At 41.1% G+C, this 20,673-nt stretch overlaps 1 protein-coding gene across 1 annotated transcript in view; it reads right to left on the bottom strand.

Moving 5' to 3' along the window:
• ST8SIA1 (ST8 alpha-N-acetyl-neuraminide alpha-2,8-sialyltransferase 1) overlaps positions 1 to 5,704 on the bottom strand; it is a 151,389-nt gene extending 145,685 nt beyond the window's left edge. Inside the window, exon 1 of the mRNA XM_025995113.2 lies at positions 4,798 to 5,704. Coding sequence (XP_025850898.1) covers positions 4,798 to 5,033 — 236 coding nt within the window. The 5' untranslated portion in view covers positions 5,034 to 5,704. The remainder of the gene's footprint in view (positions 1 to 4,797) is intronic.
• Between the last annotated feature and the right edge of the window lie 14,969 nt (positions 5,705 to 20,673).

The following is a 20,673-nucleotide window of genomic DNA, read 5'->3' as shown; positions in this document are numbered from 1 at the left end:
TTACCTTAACAAACATAAACCTCAAATCCCATCTATACCGAGGGCTGCACCTGCCTCTCAGCCCTCCACCCCCGGTGCCCTTCTGCAGCCACCAGGACAGCTGTGGAAATATCTGAAGCTTCTGGGATCCACAGATTCAAAACTATGGACAGAAAAGAAGGCACATAAAGCTCAAAATGCTTAGAGCAATATTTCGTTCAGAATTTGGTAAAGGAAAGGGGAACATCATGGCTTAGAGTACTGGTTAGCACTCAGTGAATACAGAGAATTTTCAAAGCTCTTTGGAGTGTTACCCTATATCCAGCAATCCACCAGTAACAGCAAAGTGCCAACTCTGCTGACAGTTGACACATGACCAGTGCCCTTGGATGCTTAATGTTGGTTCATTTTTCACAAACCTCACCTTAGGCCTATTCAGAGAGTGTGACTTGGCCGCTGTGTACCTCTGAGTCTACCTTCCTACTATGTTCTCTGTGAGAAAAATTAATGCCTTTCCATACAGGAAGCACATCAAGAATTTCCACACTTCCCTGCTTTGGCCTTGGCTGTTCTCCCTGCCTAGAACATCCTTCTGCCCTCACTTCTTGCTACTACCCAACTTTAGCATCCTTCAAGGCTTAGTGCAAACACCACCTCCTCTCTGATTTCCCTCCTTCCAGCAGAATTAACAGCCATGTTTTGTGAACTTCCCCAGCACTTTGCTTGTGTTTCTATCGTTATAATGACCATGTATTAAACAGAAGTATGTGGCAAGCATCTTTCTAGGTGCTTCCTCTATGCCACCATGTAACGTGCACTACAAATCTGTAAGAAATCATTACACATCCCACTTTACAAATGGGGAGACTGAAGCTCTGAGGGTTGAACTTACCAATGATCATACAATCAGAAAGGGATACAGCTGGGATTCCAACCATGTTCTGACAGCTCCCAAATCCGTAAGTTTTTCTCTCTGCTATACTGCCTCTCTTTGATGCCCCTATGTCCAGTTGGTTAATTAATTATAAACACATATACCTGTCCCTGGGAGTACAGCAGATCCCTGGCAGGGACGTGGACATGTTCCTCTTTATAAACGTGGGTGATAACATATCCATTTATATAAGATTGTTAGGAGAATTAAATGAGACAGTACATTGAAAGCACTCAGCCTAGTGCCATGCACATTATAGGCTCCTAGTAATTTGTCGGTTTTGCTGTTGTTCTTGTTGTCATTATTACTATGTCCAATGCCAAGGATAAAGCCTTGAGCATAAATTGTGAACTGAAGTTCCTTTCAGAGAAACAAATGAAGTGGGTAAGGCCCTGATGGAAGAGACAAATGCCACTTTGGTTCAACATCTCCCCACACCACTTGACTACTCATTCAGAAGCAACAAGAGTTGCAGAGAAACTCTCCAATATTTCTACGTTAGGGTCAATTGATTCCTTTATCCTTCCGTCGCCATGTGGATGTTAGACAACCTCCTATCTAGTTTAAAGCTCTTGCAGCTCTGTGACTTTTCTTGCTGCCTTCTCCTTTGCAAGTTGCCAAGGTTCCCCTCTGAGTAGTCGTGCTTAAAGTCTGAGCCAAGAGAAGAAAATCACAGAAGTAAATGAAAGCACAGAGGGCGAAATGTAATCTGCAACTCTAATGCTAATAAACATAATGAAGCACTCCCCTTTGTTCTCAGAGCATTTAGCAGTACTTTAAATCATCCGACTGATTGCTTTACCCCTTTGTTTTTGTCGGCCACCCCCTTGTAGGAGGCAAACCATCTCAGAGAAAGCAAGCTGCCCTTCCCGTCTACTGCTAACCCCCAGGGCCTAATTCAAATCTGGCGTATTATAGTCATTCATTAAATACTAGTCAACTGACTGACTGCAATTATTTGTATGTGTGTATATATGAATATGTGTATAAATGTACACATATACATGACACCATTCCACAGTTTATGAATAAATATGCATGTATCTCCACACAAAAGTGCAAACTGTGCATTCATATCCATTTCTAGTTGTGTGGAAGATATTTTAGACTGGAAAACACAGACACCTGTTTGCAAAAGTTATTCTTTCTTAACATAATAAGGGCCTCTGGCTGACCTGTCTAATATTTTAAAAACATACACGACTGCCCACATACTAACAATCCATATGCTTAAAAAAACAGATTTTATTACACCTGCAGAGTACAAAAAATTTTTTGACTTAGCAAACCACGATACTTTTATCTTTTAAAATTCCTCGTCCCAATTTACTAGGTTCAGTGTAAAGAAACGGGGGGGGGGGGGCAAAATATTGACCAGTAGTGCTTCTCTGCAACTTTGGCTGGCAAAGCATTCCAAATTCTTTTTTTTTTTTTTTAAGATTTTGTATTCTTTTATTCATTAGAGACACAGAGAGAGGCAGAGACACAGGCAGAGAGAGAAGCAGGCTCCCTGCAGGGAGGCTGACCGAGGAGGACTCAATAACAGGACCGGGGGATCACGACCTGAGCCAAAGGCAGATGCTCAACCATTGAGCCACCCAGGTGCCCAAAGCATTCCAAATTCTTACGGGCTGGCCAGAAGTCCTTATATAAGTTGTAATGTATACAGAGAATTATAATTCATGACAACTATAATAGCACCATTGACTGGATATATGTGCCAAACACTTGCAGTAGTTGTTTTTTATTTTTTTATTTAAACCTCTACCAACCCTGCAAGGTAAATGCTCTTATCCCCATTTATAAATAAGGAAACTAAGACTCAAAGAGACAGAACGGCTTACCAAAGATACTCTGCTGCTTATCTACCTAGTCATGGCACCCTCAGTCTAGGAATCCTACTAGTGTAGAATTCTACTCCAAAGCCCAAACTCTTTTCAACAAGCAATGGTGCATCTTATACACTTTTACAGACACTGACTTTAAGGGATATGTGTTTAAGCAGTTTTTTATAGTGTGTGGATTCTATTAGTAATTCTCTGCACATAGAGACTACACCAGATGACAGCCAAACACACTAAAGATTACCCCAGGCTACAGACAGCAAGGGACAAGTGTGTCTCAGAAATGAAAAGCATGTATTTCTCAGAATATGAAGCATTTTCCACTCGATTATATCCTGCAAAGAAATTTATTTAAGGAAGCAACAGAGCTTTCTTATTCTTCCTCCCATACAAAAAAAAAATGGACTCTTTCATTACGAACCAATGGGAAGTTCTTAATTCATTTCCTTATATCACTTGGAGTAAAAGTGCTTCCTGTCTTTAGAGAAAAGAATTGCTGGATGCTATATGCCTTTTGGGTGCTTTTGAGTCCAACAATCAATACTGTGAAGGCGAGAGAAAATTAGCCCTTATTTACTTTTAAGGGGTGTAGCATTATTTTCAAACTTAATGATAGTTGAATTCTAAAGAACAAGAGAGAAGGCAAGTCTTCCCTCCCCGTTTAAAGATTTCATGTCTTCCCCTGAAAGAATTGGCTATTATCTCTTTGACCTTCTTTCCAGGAGCAGGCCCCAGAAGGAGAAGGAAACGATATGTCTAAAAAGTTTTTTTTTGAAATTTATAGATGTTTCTGAACATTTGTAACCAACTACTGTTGGTGAAAATGTTTAAGTTGGCTCTCAGCTGCCCATAGACAGCCTGGAAAGATCCTAGGCAGAAGAGCAAAGGAAAGCACTCCTCACCTAGACCACTACAATCTCAGGAAAGCCAACTGCAGCATCTTCAAGCCCCAGGGAATGAAGGGGAAGGGGGCACCTGGCAGTCATAGAAGCCCTTGTGTGTCCCCTGAACATGCCCAGGAAGGTGGAGAGGAAGGGGAAGCAGCACTGCCTTCCCTCCAATCTAACGACACAACCCCTGCTGCCAAGAACTTATTTTTAGACACTTAAGCTGAAATTCCCAGAAAGGAAGGGAAACTACAACCTCTGAGCGATCCTCAGCATTCTGATTTCCAACCTGGCTTCGGTTTTTTGTTTTCTGATTCCAAGTCCCTACCTAAAGTCCATCTCCCATTCTCCAGAAGGCATCCACAGTCTAAGCGACCCCCCTCCCCGCCGCCCCCCCAAAAAAAGAGCTGGGAGCTGAGGAGCTTTATGTGTTGAAAATTTCAGTTCCCACACTTCAAAGGGACATGACATGACCTTGGGGAAGTAACTCCTCCTTCTGAAGACTCAGTTTGTGGTTGGGAAGATGGGGATAATACTGTTATTAGAAAGTTGTTGACTTTTCAATAAGAATCACACAGTACCCGGCTCTTGGTGGGGGATCAGTTAAGTGCTCTGGGTTTCGTCGTGGGCACACTGAACAAAGCTGCAGGATCCTGGCTAGGTGTCCATGTTTTTCCTGCCCAAGATTTGCCCATTACTCCCTCATTAGTGATTTACGTTACCAACCACTCACCTAGCCTCAGGGAGATGCCTCTTACCCACCTCTAGTTCTCTATAGCTTCCAACATCTACAGAGCCCAAGAGATACATTCTCATTAAGTGCAAAGGACAAAGTTAGCCTGGATTCTCCTTCCCACCAGTTAGGGGGCGAATGTTGACTATGATCAGGCTGGGGAAGAAATGCTTACAGGTTTTACCTGAGCAGAGCAGGTGTCTGCACATCTCTTTGGTGTAAGGGGTGGGGAAGCCCCCCCCCCCCAACCCCGACTAAAGTCTTCAGGTTTAGAAATGGCAAAGGAAGGGAGGAGGGCAAGAAGGAAGGACTGGGGGAGAGATGCCTCTGCAAGGCGGTGCTAGCCCGTGACCCTGTCCCCAGCGCACCGGGAGCAAAGGACACGAGCCGAGCCGGGCGGAGCCGCGAGGGGAGGGGTACCTGAAGACGCTCGCCGCCGTCTGGTTCCTTCTCCACGCTGTGCCCTGTTGCAGCACCCCTTGGACGATCTCCTTCTCGTTGGGCAGCCGGTAGACCGGGAAGATGTAGAGCCAACAGAGGACCACAACGCAAAGGGCACTGGCTCCCACCGGGAGCCGGGTCCGCGGGAACTTCCACGCCAGTATGGCCATGGCCCCTCTGGACGTGTGTCGCCGGGCCCGCCCGCAGGGGCTCATCGCAGCCCCGGGGGCCCGCGGGCGGGGGGCGCTCAACGCAGCGTCAGGCAAAGTGGCAGCGGAGGGTCCCCCCCATACACACACACACCTTCCGCTTTCTCGTTTCTTCGGGCCCCCACGGCCCCAAAGGTCAGCGCAAGGATTCTTTTTCAAATGCAACTTTTTCAAGGGCTTCTTTCTAGGGGAAGCGGCCGGGGGGCGAGTCACGAGCTCCGGTCATGGTCGCTTCCCCTGCAGAAGGCGGGCGCCGGGGTCTCCGAGAGCGCAGAGAGCGGCCGCGGCGAGGCGCTCCCGCCGGTTCTGCAGCATCACCGTCGCCCTACGCGGGTCCGGGAGAGGCTGGGCTCCCTCCAGGCAACCGGCCCGCGGCGTCCCCTCCGGGGAGATGCTCCTGCGCCCTCCGCCGCCTCCCCCCGCCTCCCCCCGCCTCCCCCCGCCTCCCGCGCTGCTGCACCGCCGGGCACCCCCAGACGCGCTCTCCGCGCCGCGCCAAGTCCTTGGAAATTTCCACCGCGGCCCGGGACCGCTATCCCGCCCCGGGCTCCTCCGCCTTGCTGGCCAGGACCCCCGCTCCCCACCCCTCCCGGAGAAGAAAAGAACTCGCTCTCATCAGTTAATTCAGCGGCGCGCCGCAGCCTTCCGCTGCGCCCCGGACTTCGCAGACAGACGCCCGGGGATTGGTGGAAATCAAGGTCTCCCCCTCCCTCCCCCACCCGCAAATTTGCCTCCTTCGACCCGCTCAGATCCGCCTGGAGCGCGCGCCTCTCCCTCCCGCCCTCGTTCTCCCGAGATAGAGGCGAACAATAAAAAAATCGCCCCCGCCCCCAGTGTGTGGCCACATCGGAGTGGAGCGGGGACCCGCTGACATAGCCCGACCCTTCGACTCGGGGCTGCGCCCTGCGCCGTCACCCTCGTCTCCCCACTAACTGGCTGGTCATTAACCCGCGGAGGCTCGAGGAGGCCGGCAGAGATTTATTCCTTCCCGGGCCCCCACCCCCCTTCCCCGATCCCCGATCCCCGATCCCCCATCCCCGCGCCGCGGCTCCGGCCGACACTCGTGCGCGCGCGCGCGCTCCCACACCCTTATCCACACTCTCCGGGGCTCACGGGCCCGCACGCGCGCGCGCGGGGAGGTGCGTGCACACCGGGATCCTCCGCCTCGACTCCGCCCTGCAGGGCACGGCGCTGCTGCATCCAGATGTGCAGCCAGCTGGTGCCCAAGCGCGCAGCCCTTGCTTGGCACGTGATGATGCTTTGGAGGCCCTTTCACCCCCTCCGCCTTGTACATTAAAGGGCCGTTTGTTCGTAGACCTCTGCCTCGCTCCGTCCGCAAGGTAATCGCAATCCCGACCTTGGAAGAAGGCCACCAGCCGGTACCCGCGGGGTGAGGGACCCACACCATTAGCCATTTCTAATCGCCCCGGCGGTCTACGCATAGCTCGGGTACCTCCTAGCGGTTGCCTATTCCGTTTGCTTAAGCATCTCATCAAGCAGAAAGTGTGCAGGGACAAAGAAACCCAGCCGCCTACTAACCGGGTCAGCTTAGTCATCACGAAACCAAAATCCAGGGCCATAGCTCCGTTTGCTCAGCTGACCAGGCTGCAGCGCCCCGAGCGCAGTCTCTGCTGACTGCTAAGAGGCCTGGTGTCTTTCTCCAGCATCTTCCTCCGCTGAGAGGTGAAACTTGAGAAGTTGATGCAAAGTTATTTACCAAACAAAAATGACCCGACGACCACCATAGGCTCAATACCCCAACACAACGAAGGCCTCGTAGGAGAATGACCCACTGTCCTTCATGACCAGGCATGCCCCAGAAACCTCTATTTAGGTAAATCATGAGGGACGGAAACTGTGAATTTCCAAAGTTCTATATTAGCATGTTGGAGTCTAGTAAAGACGGTCTGAAATGAAGATCAGCTGGACTCCTGCAAAGCAACCAATCTACCCTCTTCTGTCCGGAAAGGCGAAGGATCTAGTTGCCAGGGCTATGGATAAATCACTTGCTGTCCTTTTTCCTACAATATGAATAGAACACAAACCATACCAATTTCTCTCTTCTTCCCCAAGTAAAAGAGATACTCGCAGAGCAAATAAATAAACAACAAACAAAAATAAGACACTACAGTTCTGAAGGGGCTATGTAAATGTATCCTCATTTAACATAGAAATGCATCAAAGTCGTTTCCTACATTGAGAGACTTGTGTGATGCAGTGTGTTATTTTTCCTTATTCTGAAAACTAAAGTTCTCTTACCTTTATTGGCTCTTCCTTTACCCTACAATCCAACCTCATTCCCTGCTTTTCCTTAGCATGAACACCAAATGTAGACAGGCCTTGCCGTCACCTTTCCAAGTCACACAGGCATCATTTTTGGCACTGTATTTTGGGGTCCACCTTCTTCTTGAATGGGATGTATTTCCATAGAAATCCAATGCATCATTAAAGGCCAACCCAAGTGGCTAGAAATTTCTCCCTCACTGAGTTCCCAAACCACCTAAAATAGGCTTCATGGGATAGGAATTCAGTGAATGTTGTGGTTTATGCTCCTATTCCCTTTGACCTCCTGCTCTGAATGTCTATAGTATTTGCTGGCTCCATCAAATAATACACTCAGATGTGTTGTATTGCTAGCATTTATGTGTAACTTTTTCTTAGCAACTGGGCAGTAAGAATATTTGGTCTTGTATATCAAAGAGCAAGCCTGGGCTTTTGATCTAAATGACTTTTAGTAGGCAGCTTAGGTATTATTTTCTATGTCTGAATCTGAGTACACAATAGGGTTTGCTCAGGAACTAAACAAGTTCTAAAATTCTGTAAATGTTTGTCTTCTGAACCAGTAAACAAAACGTGCAAAGCGATTTTATGCTGTAAGTAAACTTGATGGGGGCACTTTTGTAACATCAGCATTGTAGTGGAAGCCAGTACAACGGACCACAGATTGGAAGCCATGGAGAAGAGAGGAAAAAGAGAAACCCTCATTGAGAAGTCTCATCTAGAGAGACCAAGATGTGGAAAGATGATCAGGGTAAATGGGACACAAGCAATATACAAGCCAACTTGGACGCTAACGGGTGTGAAGACAAATGTTAATAGTCACATAGAAACCTCTCATTAAAAGATTAAATAGAATTGTAAAAGATTTGAGGTAAATAAAAAATTTAAAAGTCATCCTTTCTTCAGTCTCCTCTCGTTTTCTTGTCAAAATGGCTTAAAATGGAGAGACAAAAGCATTAAAATATGGCTTTTTTCATAGTCAGTTACAACACCAAAGCAAATAGGCTTGTAGAATGAAAAGAGATATAAATATAGTTTATCTGAATAAATGCTTATTTCCACTCCCTCTTGTGAGTCTGCTAAAAGGACAATAAAGGAATAAAAGAAGCATATACTCAGGGATCCCTGCGTGGCACAGCATTTTAGCGCCTGCCTTTGGCCCAGGGCGCGATCCTGGAGACCCGGGATCGAATCCCCACGTCGGGCTCCCGGTGCATGGAGCCTCCTTCTCCCTCTGCCTGTGTCTCTGCCTCTCTGTCTCTCTCTCTCTGTGTGACTATCATAAATAAATTTTAAAAAATTTTAAAAAAAGAAGCATATACTCAAAAGGACAAAAGAAAAGGAAGAGATACAAAAGAAGACATATGATATCCAAAAATTTACACTCAGGTAAGCAATTGAACAAGTGATAACTGGTTTACCAAAATGTAGAAAACTCTGAGCCTTCAAGTGATGGTGTGTGTGTGTGTCTGTCTGTCTGTCTGTTTGTTGGCACAGAGTGGGAGAGTATAGACAGAAGTAAAGGAAAATCAAGCTAATTTGCAATACAGTCATCTTGAAAGGCTCAGAAATTAGAGACATCTGGTACTCCCAGAGGTGGAAGTGATAGATGAAACCAAATTAAGAGGTTTGTTTGAAAATCTTTAAAAGGAGCAGTGAAGCCTCTAGATCTTGTCCCCCAAATTGGTTTAAAACACAAGGTTACCTCTCTAGAGACATTGAACAGCACTAGTAAGAAGGTACATGCAGCTCTCCAATCAGAGAACCGTATCTGTGGCCAACACTCTACGGGAAAGACCACCAGTAGACAAGAGCTATTCACATGGAGTTTCTATCCTTTCTTTTGAGCTTCATTCTTCTATATGAGTAGAGAGCCAGGATGTCCAGATATTTGAAAAGAATCTCCCAACATGAACACAGAGACAAAACAACAAACAAACAAGAAATACACACAAGAAAACCCAGAGGAGGGAAAGATGATAGAGAAAGCAAAAGGAATCTTCAGTAAGTGCTGTGATTAATACTTTCAGCGAAATAAGAGGCAATCCATGAAGCCAGAACAAAAGGAATATTCAGATAAATAAAAATAAAGCCCTTTAATATAAAAATATGGGAAACATGCAAATACATGATTCATAGAAGAATTGAAATACAAAATTGACGAAGTATCCCAGAAAGTAGGCTAATATGATAAAAGAGGGTTTTTTTTAAGATAATAAATTATAGACTCAAAGACAAAAATAAACATCCAATTAACAGAATCCAAAGGGGGGAAAAACAGAAAGTGGAAACTTTTCAAAATCATACTAAAAAAAAATCCTAAAATTAAAGAGTATATTAAGGGCTCAATAAAATGAATTAAAAAGGCCCATACCAAGGTATATAACAGTGAAGTTTTAGAAAAGAAAAAAGGTGAAAGATTTTTTTTAAAAAACACACATATACAAAGAAGTGGAAATAATAATGATTTAAGACTCATCAAAAGCAATATTGGAAACTAGAAGAAAATGGAGGTAGATCATCAAAATTTTTAGCAAAAAAATTTTCCCAAACTGGAATTCTACACTCAGCTCAAGTATGATTTGATTGTGAACATAAAATATAAGACATGTTTAAATGCAAAGTCTGAAGAAGTTTATTCCCATGCACCGAGAAGATACTGGGAACTCCAATAAAATAATAGCTTTACCAAAAAGAGGGAGCTAGGAATCCAGAAATTCAGGGTTTTCATGCAGCAGAGAGGGAATTCATAAGGAGACAGCTGTGCCTCAGGTCAAAAGAGCAACTAATTACTTTCAGTTTCAACTCAGACAAACTTGGAAGTTGTAACTCCCATCCTTACAAGAAAGCTGAACAAACTGAAAATCAACAGCTTTTCTTGTACTTATCAAAGAATTGAGGTCATAAAGCAAACTACCAGCTCCAGTCTGGAGATAGGAAAATCCACAGGGAGGGCTGAGACCTGTTTGTCTGGAGCAAGAGATGCTGGAGCCATAAATTGGTAGAAACAGCTCCATGATAGTTTGAAATTTTAAAAGTAGAATTGCTGGAAGCTGAGGGTGAACTAGCATAGGGAAGAGAAGTTCCTGGGAGTCAGATGGGCCTCCATACTATTATGAGTTTTATCTCCCAAAATCCCACAAGGTTTTCAGCATGAAAAACTAAGAAAGATCATCCTCTTGGTAACACGGATTGAAAAACAGCAACCATTGTGAAACATGTCCAAAGAATTCTCCTATTTTCCAGGGGAAAAGACCTTATCATAATCTTATTCTACCTGAAGGAAAGGCATTTCTCTCAGTTCAACCCCAATAGCCTTCCTGTCTCACCTAAGCTGGGAAAAAAAAAAAAAACAACTATGATATACTTGTGGAGGTGCACATCCCAGGGACACAGGCCCATTGAAAGGTTGAAATTTCATAAGATAATAGGACATTTTTTCTTTCCCACATCTTCCCACCACACCAACAGCAATCCAATAGAACATCTAAATGAGTTACAAAGCACAGATTCTCTCTGAGAAGTATTTATGGAAGCCCAAAGTCAATAATAAGAGAAAAACAATAACATTCGAGAAATTTGAAGCTTCCAGCACTTTTAGATATTGCAAACATTAAATACAGCTGAACTCCCAGCCAAATGCATATTAAAGGCCTCCCTACTCCTGTTTCTATTATTCAATACATCACATCTGGCTTTCAACACAAACTGATAAGACATACAACAAGACAAAAGGGGGAAAAACAGGCTGAAGAGACAAAGTAAGTTTTAGAATCAGACATAGCAAAGAATATATGACCCACGTGTTGGAATTATTAACCAGGGAATTTAAAATCACTCTGATTAAGCTGTAAAGGATTTAATGAAAAAAGCAGACAACATGCAAGAACAGATTGCTAATAAGGTGAGAGATGGAAGCTCTAATAAAATATCAAATTGAAGCACTAGGAAAAAAATCACTATAATGGAAATGAATTACTTTGAAGAGTTTATCAGTGACTGGATATGGCTGAGAAAAACATCAGCAAGCTTGAATATATGTCAATAGAAATGCCCCAAATTAAAGTGTGGAACAATTTCAAAAGGTGTAATATGCATGTAATTGAAATATCAGAAGTAAAATAAAGAGAGAAAGAAACAGAAAAATATTTAAAGTAATGATAGTTGATAATATCCCCAATAGGGGAAAAACTGAGAGTTTTTTCCCTAATGTCAGGAACATGACAGGGATATCCACTCTCACCACTGTTATTCAACATAGTACTGGAAGTCCTAGCCTCAGCAATGAGACAACAAAAAGAAACAAAAGACATCCAAATTGGCAAGGAAGGAGTCAAACTTTCACTCTTCAAAGATACTCTATATAGAAAACCCAGCGATACCGGAGTGGCTCAGTTAGTTAAGCATCTGACTTTGGCTTAGGTCATGATCTTGGGATCCTGGAATTGAGTCCCACATCAGGCTCCCTGCTCAGCAGGGAGTCTGCTTCTCCTTCTCCCTCTACACCTTTTCCCCACTCATGCTCTCTCTCTCAAATAAATAAATTACATTAAATTAATCTTTAAAAAAAAGAAAACCCAAAAGTCCACCAAAAAATTGATACAGGAATTCAGCAAAGTCGCAGGATATAAAATGAACATACAGAAATCTGTTACATTTCTATACATTGATAATGAAGCAGCAGAAAAAAAAAATCAATGAATGGATCCCATTTACAAATGCACCAAAACCCATAAGATATCCAGAAATAAATCCAACCAAAGAGATAAAAGTTCTGAAAGCTGAAAACTACAGAACACTTATGAAAGAAATTGAAGAAGACACAAAGAAATGGAAAAACATTCCATGCTCATGGATTGGAAGAACAAATATTGTTAAAATGTCTGTTACACAAAGCAATCTACTAGTTCAATGTAATCCCTATCAAAATAACACCAGCTTTTTTCACACAGCTAGAAAAAATAATCCTAAAATTTGTATGGAACCAGAAAAGACCCTGAATTAGCCAAAGTAATGTTGAAAAAGAAAACCAAAGCTGAAGGCATCACAGTTCCAGACTTCAAGCTGTAATACAAAGTTGTAATACAGTTATAATCAAAGTTGTAATCATATGTACAAAGACAATATGGTATTAGCACAAAAACAGACACATAAATCAACAGAACAGAATAGAGAACCTAGAAATGGACCCACAACTCTATGGTCAACTAGTCTTTGACAAAGCAAGAAAGAATATCCAATGGAAAAAGGAGAGTTTCCTCAACAAATGGTGTTGGGAAAATTAGACAGCAACATACAGAAGAATGAAACTGAACCAGTTTCTTACACTATACACAAAAATAAATTCAAAATGGATAACATATCCAAATATGAAACAGAAATCTATCAAAATCCTAGAGGAAAATACAGGCAGAGACCTCTTTGACATCAGTCGTAGCAACTTCTTACTAGACATGTCACTGGAAGCAAGGGAAACAAAAGCAAAAATGAACCATTGGGACTTCATCAAGATAAAAAGCTTTTGCACAGTGAGGAAACAACCAATAATAAAAAAAAAACAATAAAACTAAAAGGCAACCTATGGAATGGGAGAAGATATTTGCAAATGATATATTAGATAAAGGGCTAGTATCCAAAATCTATAAAGAACTTACCGGAGAATCCCTGGGTGGCTCAGTGGTTTGGCACCACCTTCGGCCCAGGGTGTGATCCTGGAGACCCGGGATCAAGTCCCGTATCAGGCTCCCTGCATGGACCTGCTTCTTTCTCTGCCTGTGTCTCAGCCTCTCTCTGTGTGTGTGTCTGTCATGAATAAATAAATAAAACCTTAAAAAAAAACTTACCAAACTCAACACCCCCAAAATACATAATCCAGTTAAGAAATGGACAAAGAACATGAACAGACATTTCTCCAAAGAAGACATACAAATAGCTAACAGATACATGAAAAGATGCTCAACGTCAGTCATCAGGGAAATACAAATCAAAACCATGATGAGATATCACCTCACCTAAGTCAGAATGATTAAAATTAACAACACAGGAAACAACCGATGTTGGCAAGGATGTGGAGAAAGGGGAACCCTCTGTCATTGTTGGTAGGAATGCAATTGCACTACTAGGTATTTATCCAAAGGATTCAAAAAATTATTTGAAGGGACACATGCACCCCAATGTTTATAACAGAATATCAACTATAGCCAAATTCTGGAGACCCCAAATGTCCATCAACTGATGAATGGATAAGAGGAGGTGGAGATAGATAGATAGATAGATAGATAGATAGATAGATGATAGATAGATAGATATCACAATGAGATATATATATCTCAATCTCTCTCTCTCTCTCTCTCTCTCTCTCTCTAATATGAATATATATATTGCTCAGCCATCAAAAGAAAGGAAATCTTGCCATTTGCAAGATTCATGATGTGGATGAAACCAGAGGATACTGTGCTAAGCAAAATAAGTAAGTCTGAGAAAGACAAATACCATATGATTTCACACATATGTGGAATTTAAGAAACAAAACAGATGAACATAAAGGAAAGGAAGGAAAAATAAAAATAAAATAAGATAAAAACAGAAAGGAAGGCAAATTCTCTTGACTCTTGACTATAGAGAACAAACTGAAGGTTGCTGGAGGGGAGCAGTGGTGGGATGAGCTAAATGGGTGATGGGCATTAAGGAGGGCACTTGTTGTGATGAGTACTAGGTATTATATTTAAGTGATGAATCACTAAATTCTACTCCTGAAATTAATATTACACTATATGTTAACTAACTTGAATTTAAATAAAATCTTGGAAGAAAAAATAGTAGAAACAGCTGAGAATTTTTCAAAAATAATGACAGACACCAAACTATAAATCCAGGAGGCTCAGGGAACACCAAGAAAGATAAATACCAAAAATCATTGATAATATTGATATATCATAGTAATATAGAGTAATTATAGCACATGGTTAAGTGAAATGAGTGACAGCAATGTGATAAGGGTCAGGAGGAAGGAATTAGAAATATTCTACTATAAGGTCGTTGCACTAAATAAGAAGCAGTATAGCATTATTTGGAGGTGGACTTCAACTGACTAAAACAGTTACTGCAATCTCTGAGGTAGCCATGAAAGATTGTTTAGAAATAAGTATAATTGGTATGCTAAGGGAGGAGGAAAAAATGAAGTCATATAAATTGCTGAAAAAGAGGGGAAAAGAGAGCAACCGATCTATGTTGGAGCAGGAAAATAGAGGACCTGAGAAAAGAGTTGTCCCAGGATGAAACTGAGAGACCAGCCCAGAATGTTTGAATGTGTTGAGAATAGATACTTGTGTTAGTTTGGGACTGAAATATTAGTAAGTATTCAGAAGAATGTAATGTAAATGTAAATTTTTACATTTATAGAATGTAAAACAAAGGCACTAATGAACTCAGAATAAAACAAAACATTGTGTAAGAAAAGAGACATTTGGGGCACCTGGGTGGCTCAGTTCATTAAGCATCTGACTCCTGAATCCAGCTCAGGTCATGTGCTCAGTGGAGTCTGCCTGAGATTCTCTACCTCTCTCTCTCCCCCCCACCCTTGCATGCAAGCACATGTTCACTTGCTCTCTCTCTCAAACAAATAAATAAATCTTTTTTAAGAAAAGAAACATCTTGATACATTAAATCCATATTCTTAATAAAATAAATAGTAAAAATAAAATAAAATAAAATAAAATAAAATAAATAGTAGATTCTAATTTAACAAAAAACATACATAAATGATATTGCTTAAGAGTGGGGTAAGATAGCGGTATAAGATAATAAAACTTTCATTTTATTAGAAAGAATACAATACATAACTTTTTTTAAGATCAAGAAAAGGCAACAGAAGCACATTATTTAGATTTATGGAGTAACTCCCTAAGGGAACAACAAAAATGAACTGAAAGAGACTGCCTCTGTGGAATAGGAAACGAGATGGAGCAGTGAGGACTATTTTTGTGTCTGTTTATTTACATATTTATTTCCTTACTTACTGTTTTAAGCTATTATCTGACTTTCCAAAATATGTTTATTTGTGTTGTAAAATGAAAAATAAATTTTAAAAAGAAAGAAAATAAATTGGAGGGAGCCAAAGGATATTCAGGAAAATCATTAAGTCTGCTGGGGTGCTTGGAATAGAGATAAAGAGAAGAAAGTTGATTTAAGAAACACTGAGGGAGAGCAGCCCGGGTGGCTCAGTGGTTTAGCGCTGCCTTCAGCCCAGGGCCTGATCCTGCAGACCTGGGATCAATTCCCATGTCAGGCTCCCTGCGTGGAGCCTGCTTCTCCCTCTGCCTATGTCTCTGCCTCTCTCTCTCTCTCGTCTCTGTGTTTCTCATGAATAAATAAGTATTTTTTAAAAAAAAAGAAACACTGAGGGAATAAAATTTTCAGAATTTGGAGATGAATTTGAAACAAGACAAGAGGGAAATGTGGGTGTTGAGGGTAACTCATAGGTTCTGACTAAATAACAGAAAGTGCTATTCTTAAAGACAGCAGACACTAGAAGCCCAGCAATGTCGGTCGAAGGACCTGAGTTTTGTTTTTAGATGTGTGGATTTGAGGTGCCCTTGAGGCATCCATGTAGAAATATCATCTAGACAGGGATTTATCTATTTGTACCTAGAACTCAGTGGAGAGATTTGGGCATGATATATATTTGGAAGTCACAGATGGTGACAAAGAAAAAATTGCTTAGGGGATAAAAACACAGGAAAGAGAGAACAGTGCCTAGGAATGAGCTATGAATACCCAACTACAGGTGGGCAGATGGAAAAGAATGAGTATGTAAGAGAGTTGGAAAAGGCTTGATCCAAGAGGGGGAATGAAAATCCATAGTATGGCGTCACAGAAGGCAAAGGAATAAAGTATTGAATAAAGACATAATCATTGGTGTTTAGAATGTATCTCCCTTCAGGGCCTCTGGGTGCAGTCGGTTAAGCATTCATCTCTTGGTTTTGGCTCAGGGTCATGATCTTAGGGTAGTGAGATTCAGCAGAGCCCTGAGCATCAAGCTCTGAGCTCAGGGAGGAGTCTGCTAAACTTTCTCTCTCCTCCCCTTGTCCCTCCCTCTCTCTCTCTCTCTCTCTCTCTCTCAAATAAATAAAATCTTTCAAAATCAATCAATCAATCAATCTTAAAAAAATCTCCCTTCATATGGCATGTATCTTAGAGGTGATTCAAAAAGGACTGATCATGGTCTGATTGGAATATCAAAACTCCATGTGTAGATATTTAATCAATTAAAAAATATAGTTTTAGCGGCACCTGGGTGGCTCAGTTGGTTAAGTTTCTGACTCTTGAATTCGGCTCAGGATTATGAGATTTCTCTCTCCCTCTCCCTTGGCCTGCCCCACACCAATCTAAATATATATATATAATATATATATATATTATATATATATATTTAGAGAGAGAGAGAGTTTTGAAGAGAAATGGACATGTTGGTATACAACAATAGTTTCCATGATTTCAAAACAAGATATTTCAGATGCATTAAGTATAAGGAGGAGAAAGAGTAGGAGATGGGGACCTAACATTTACTGAGATACCACGTATGGCATTTAAACATGTTTTAATTCACTTAATCTTTACAACAGTTCTGATTTACTACATTGTATTATTTCCATGTTTTTAAATTTTCATTTGTTCTTATTGAAGTTCGATTTGCCAACATATAGTATAACACCCAGTGCTCATCCCATCAAGTGCCCTCCTCAGTGCCTGTCACCCAGTTACCCCAATCCACCACCCACCTGCCCTTCCACAATCCTTTGTTCGTTTCCCAGAGTTAGGAGTCTCTCATGGTTTGTCACCTTAATTTTTCCCACTCAGTTCCCCTCCTTTCCCTTATAATCCCTTTCACTATTTCTTATATTACCCATATGAGTGAAACTATATGATGATTGTCCTTCTCTGATTGACTTTCTTCACTCAGCATAATACCCTCCAGTTCCATCCACATCAAAGCAAATGTGGGTATTCATCTATTCTGATGGCTGAGTAATATTCCATCGTACATATAGACCACATCTTCTTTATTCATTTATCAAAGGACATTGTGGCTCCTTCCACAGTTTGGCTATTGTGGACATTGCTGCTATAAACATTGGGGTGCAGGTATCTTGGTGTTTCATTACATATGTGTCGTTGAGGTAAATACCCAGCAGTGCAATTGCTGGGTCATAGGGTAGTTCTATTTTTAACTCTTTGAGGAACCTCCACACAGTTTTCTGGAGTGGCTGTACTAGTTCACATTCCCACCAACAGTGCAAGAGGGTTCCCCTTTCTCCACACCGTCTCCAACATTTGTTATTTCCTGTCTTGGTAATTTTTGCCATTCTCACTGGTGTGAGGTGGTATCTCATTGTGGTTTTGATTTGTATTTCCCTGATGGCAAGTGATGTGGAGCATTTTCTCATGTGCTTGCTGACCATGTGTAGGTCTTCTTTGGTGAAATTGCTGTTCATGTCTTCTGCCCATTTCATAACTGGATTTTGGTTTCTTGTGTATTGACTTTAGTAAAATCATTATAGATCTTGGATAAGAGCCCTCCATCTGATATGTCATTTGCAAATATCTTCTCCCATTCTGTAGTTGTCTTTTAATCTTGTTGGCTGTTTCTTTTGCTGTGCAGAAGCTTTTTATCCTGATTAAGTCCCAATAGTTCATTTTTCCTTTTGTTTCTTTTGCGTTCATAGATGTACCTTGCAATTAGTAACTGTGGCCAAGTTCAAAAAGTGTGTTGCCTGTGTTCTCCTCTAGGATTTTGATTGATTCTTATCTCACATTTAAATCTTTCAACCATTTTGAGTTTATCTTTGTGTATGGTCTAGTTTCCTTCTTCTGCACATGGCTGTCCAATTGTCCCAGCACCATTTATTGAAGAGACTGTCCTTTTTCCAGTGGACATTCTTTCCGGCTTTGTGAATATTAGTTGACCACAGAGTCAAGGGCCCATTTCTGGGTTCTCTATTCTGTTCCATTGATCTATGTGTCTGTTTTTTGTGCCAGTACCACACTGTCTTGATGATGACAGCTCTGTAATACAGCTTGAAATCTGGCTGTGATGCCCCTGGCATTGGTTTTCTTTTTCAATATTCTGATTCCACACAAATCTTAAGTTTATTTATTCCAACTCCATGAAGAAAGTCCATGGTATTTTGATAGAGATTGCATTGAAACATGTAAATTGCCCTGGATAGCATTGACATTTTCACAATATTTATTCTTCCAATCCATGAGCATAGAATGTTTTTCCATCTCTTTGTGTCTTCCTCAATTTCTTTCAGAAGTGTTCTATAGTTTTTAGGGTATAGATCTTTTACCTCTTTGGTTAGGTTTATTCCTAGGTATCTTATGGTTTTGGAAGTAATCGTAAGTGGGATTGATTCCTTAATTTCTCTTTCTTAAGTCTCATAGTTAGTGTATAGAAATGCCACTGATTTCTGTTCTTTGATTTTTGTATCCTGCCACATTGCTGAATTGCTATATGAGTTCTAGTAATCTTGGGGTGGAGTCTTTTGGGTTTTCTATATACAGTATCATCTCAGGTGAGAACCTGTGAAGAGGGAGAGTTTTACTTCTTCTTTGCCAATTTGAATCCTTTTTATTTCATTTTGTTGTCTGATTGCTGAGGCTAGGACTTCTAGTACTATGTTGAATAACAGTGATGAGAGTGGACATTCCTGTCGTTTTCCTGATCTTAGGGGGAAGGCTCTCAGTTTTTCCCGATTGAGAATGATATTTGCTGTGCGCTTTTCATAAATGGCTTTTAAGATATTGAGGAATGTTCCCTCTATCCCTACACTCAAGACTTTTAATCAGGAATGGATGCTGTATTTTGTCAAATGCTTTCTCTGCATCTATTGAGAGTATCATATGGTTCTTGTTTCTTCTCTTGTTGATGTGATCTATCATGTTGATTGTTTTACAAGTGTTGAACCAACCTTGCATCCTGGGTATAAATACCACTTGGTCATGGTGAATAATCTTCTTAATGTACTGTTGGATCCTATTGGCTAGTACCTTGTTGAGAATTTTTGCATCCATGTTCATCAGGGATATTGGTCTATAATTCTCTTTTTTGGTAGGGTCTTTCCCTGGTTTTGGAATCAAGGTAATGCTGGCCTCATAAAACATGTTTGGAAGTATTCCATCCTTTCTATCCTTGGAAACAGCTTTAGTAGAATAGGTATTATTTCTTCTTTAAACATTTGATAGAATTCCCCTGGGAAGCCATCTGGCCCTAGACTTTTGTGTCTTGGGAAGTTTTTGATGACTGTTTCAATTTCCTTCCTGGTTATTGGCCTGTTCAGGCTTTCTATTTCTTCCTACTCCAGTTTTGGTAATTTGTGGTTTTCCAGAAATTCCTCCATTTCTTCTAGATTGCCTAATTTGTTGGCATATAGCTGCTCATAATATGTTTTTAAAATCATTTGTATTTCCTTGGAATTGGTTGTGATCATTCCTCTTTCATTTGTGATTTTATTTATTTGAGTATTTTCCCTTTTGTTTTTAATAAGGCTGGCTAGGGATTTATCTATCTTATTAATTCTTTCAAAGAACCAACTCCTAGTTTTGTTGATCTGTTCTATAGTTCTTTTGGTCTCTATTTCATTGAGTTCTGCTCGAATCTTTATTATCTCTCTTCTGCTGGGTGTAGGATTTATTTGCTGTTCTTTCTCCAGTTCCTTTAGGTGTGAGGTTAGCTTGTGTATTTGAGTTTTTTGCAATTATTTTGAGGGAGGCTTGTACTGCAATCTATTGCCCTCTTAAGATCACTTTTGCTGTAATCCAGAGATTTTGAACAGTTGTGTCTTCATTTTCATTAGTTTCCATGGATCTTTTTAATTCTTCGCTAATTTCCTGGTTGACCCATTCATCTTTTAGTAAGATCCTCTTTAACCTCCATGTGTTTGAGTTCTTCCAAATTTCTTCTTGTGATTGAGTTCAAGTTTCAAAGCATTTTAGTCTGAAAATATGCAAGGAGTAAACCCCATTTTCTGGTATCAGATGAGACCTAATTTGTGACCCAGTATGTGGTCTATTCTGGAGAAAGTTCCATGTGCACTTGAGAAGAACATGTATTCCATTGCATTAGGATGGAAAGTTTTGTATATATCTGTGAAACCTATTTGGTCCAGTGTATCATTTAAGGCCCTTGTTTCTTTGGTGATGTTCTGCTTAGAATATCTGTAATTGCAGAAAGTGCTGTGTTGAAGTCTCCTACTAGTAGTGTATTATTATCTATCTCTTTACTTTGGTTATTAATTGATTGACATACTTGGCTGCTCCCATATTAGAGGTATAAATATTCATGATTGTTAGGTCTTCTTGTTTG

The sequence above is a fragment of the Vulpes vulpes genome, chromosome 8 (assembly GCF_048418805.1).
Source record: "Vulpes vulpes isolate BD-2025 chromosome 8, VulVul3, whole genome shotgun sequence".
NCBI lineage: Eukaryota > Metazoa > Chordata > Mammalia > Carnivora > Canidae > Vulpes > Vulpes vulpes.
The sequence above is the reverse complement of the archived record's forward strand: the minus strand, read 5'-3'. Positions and strand labels throughout refer to the sequence as shown.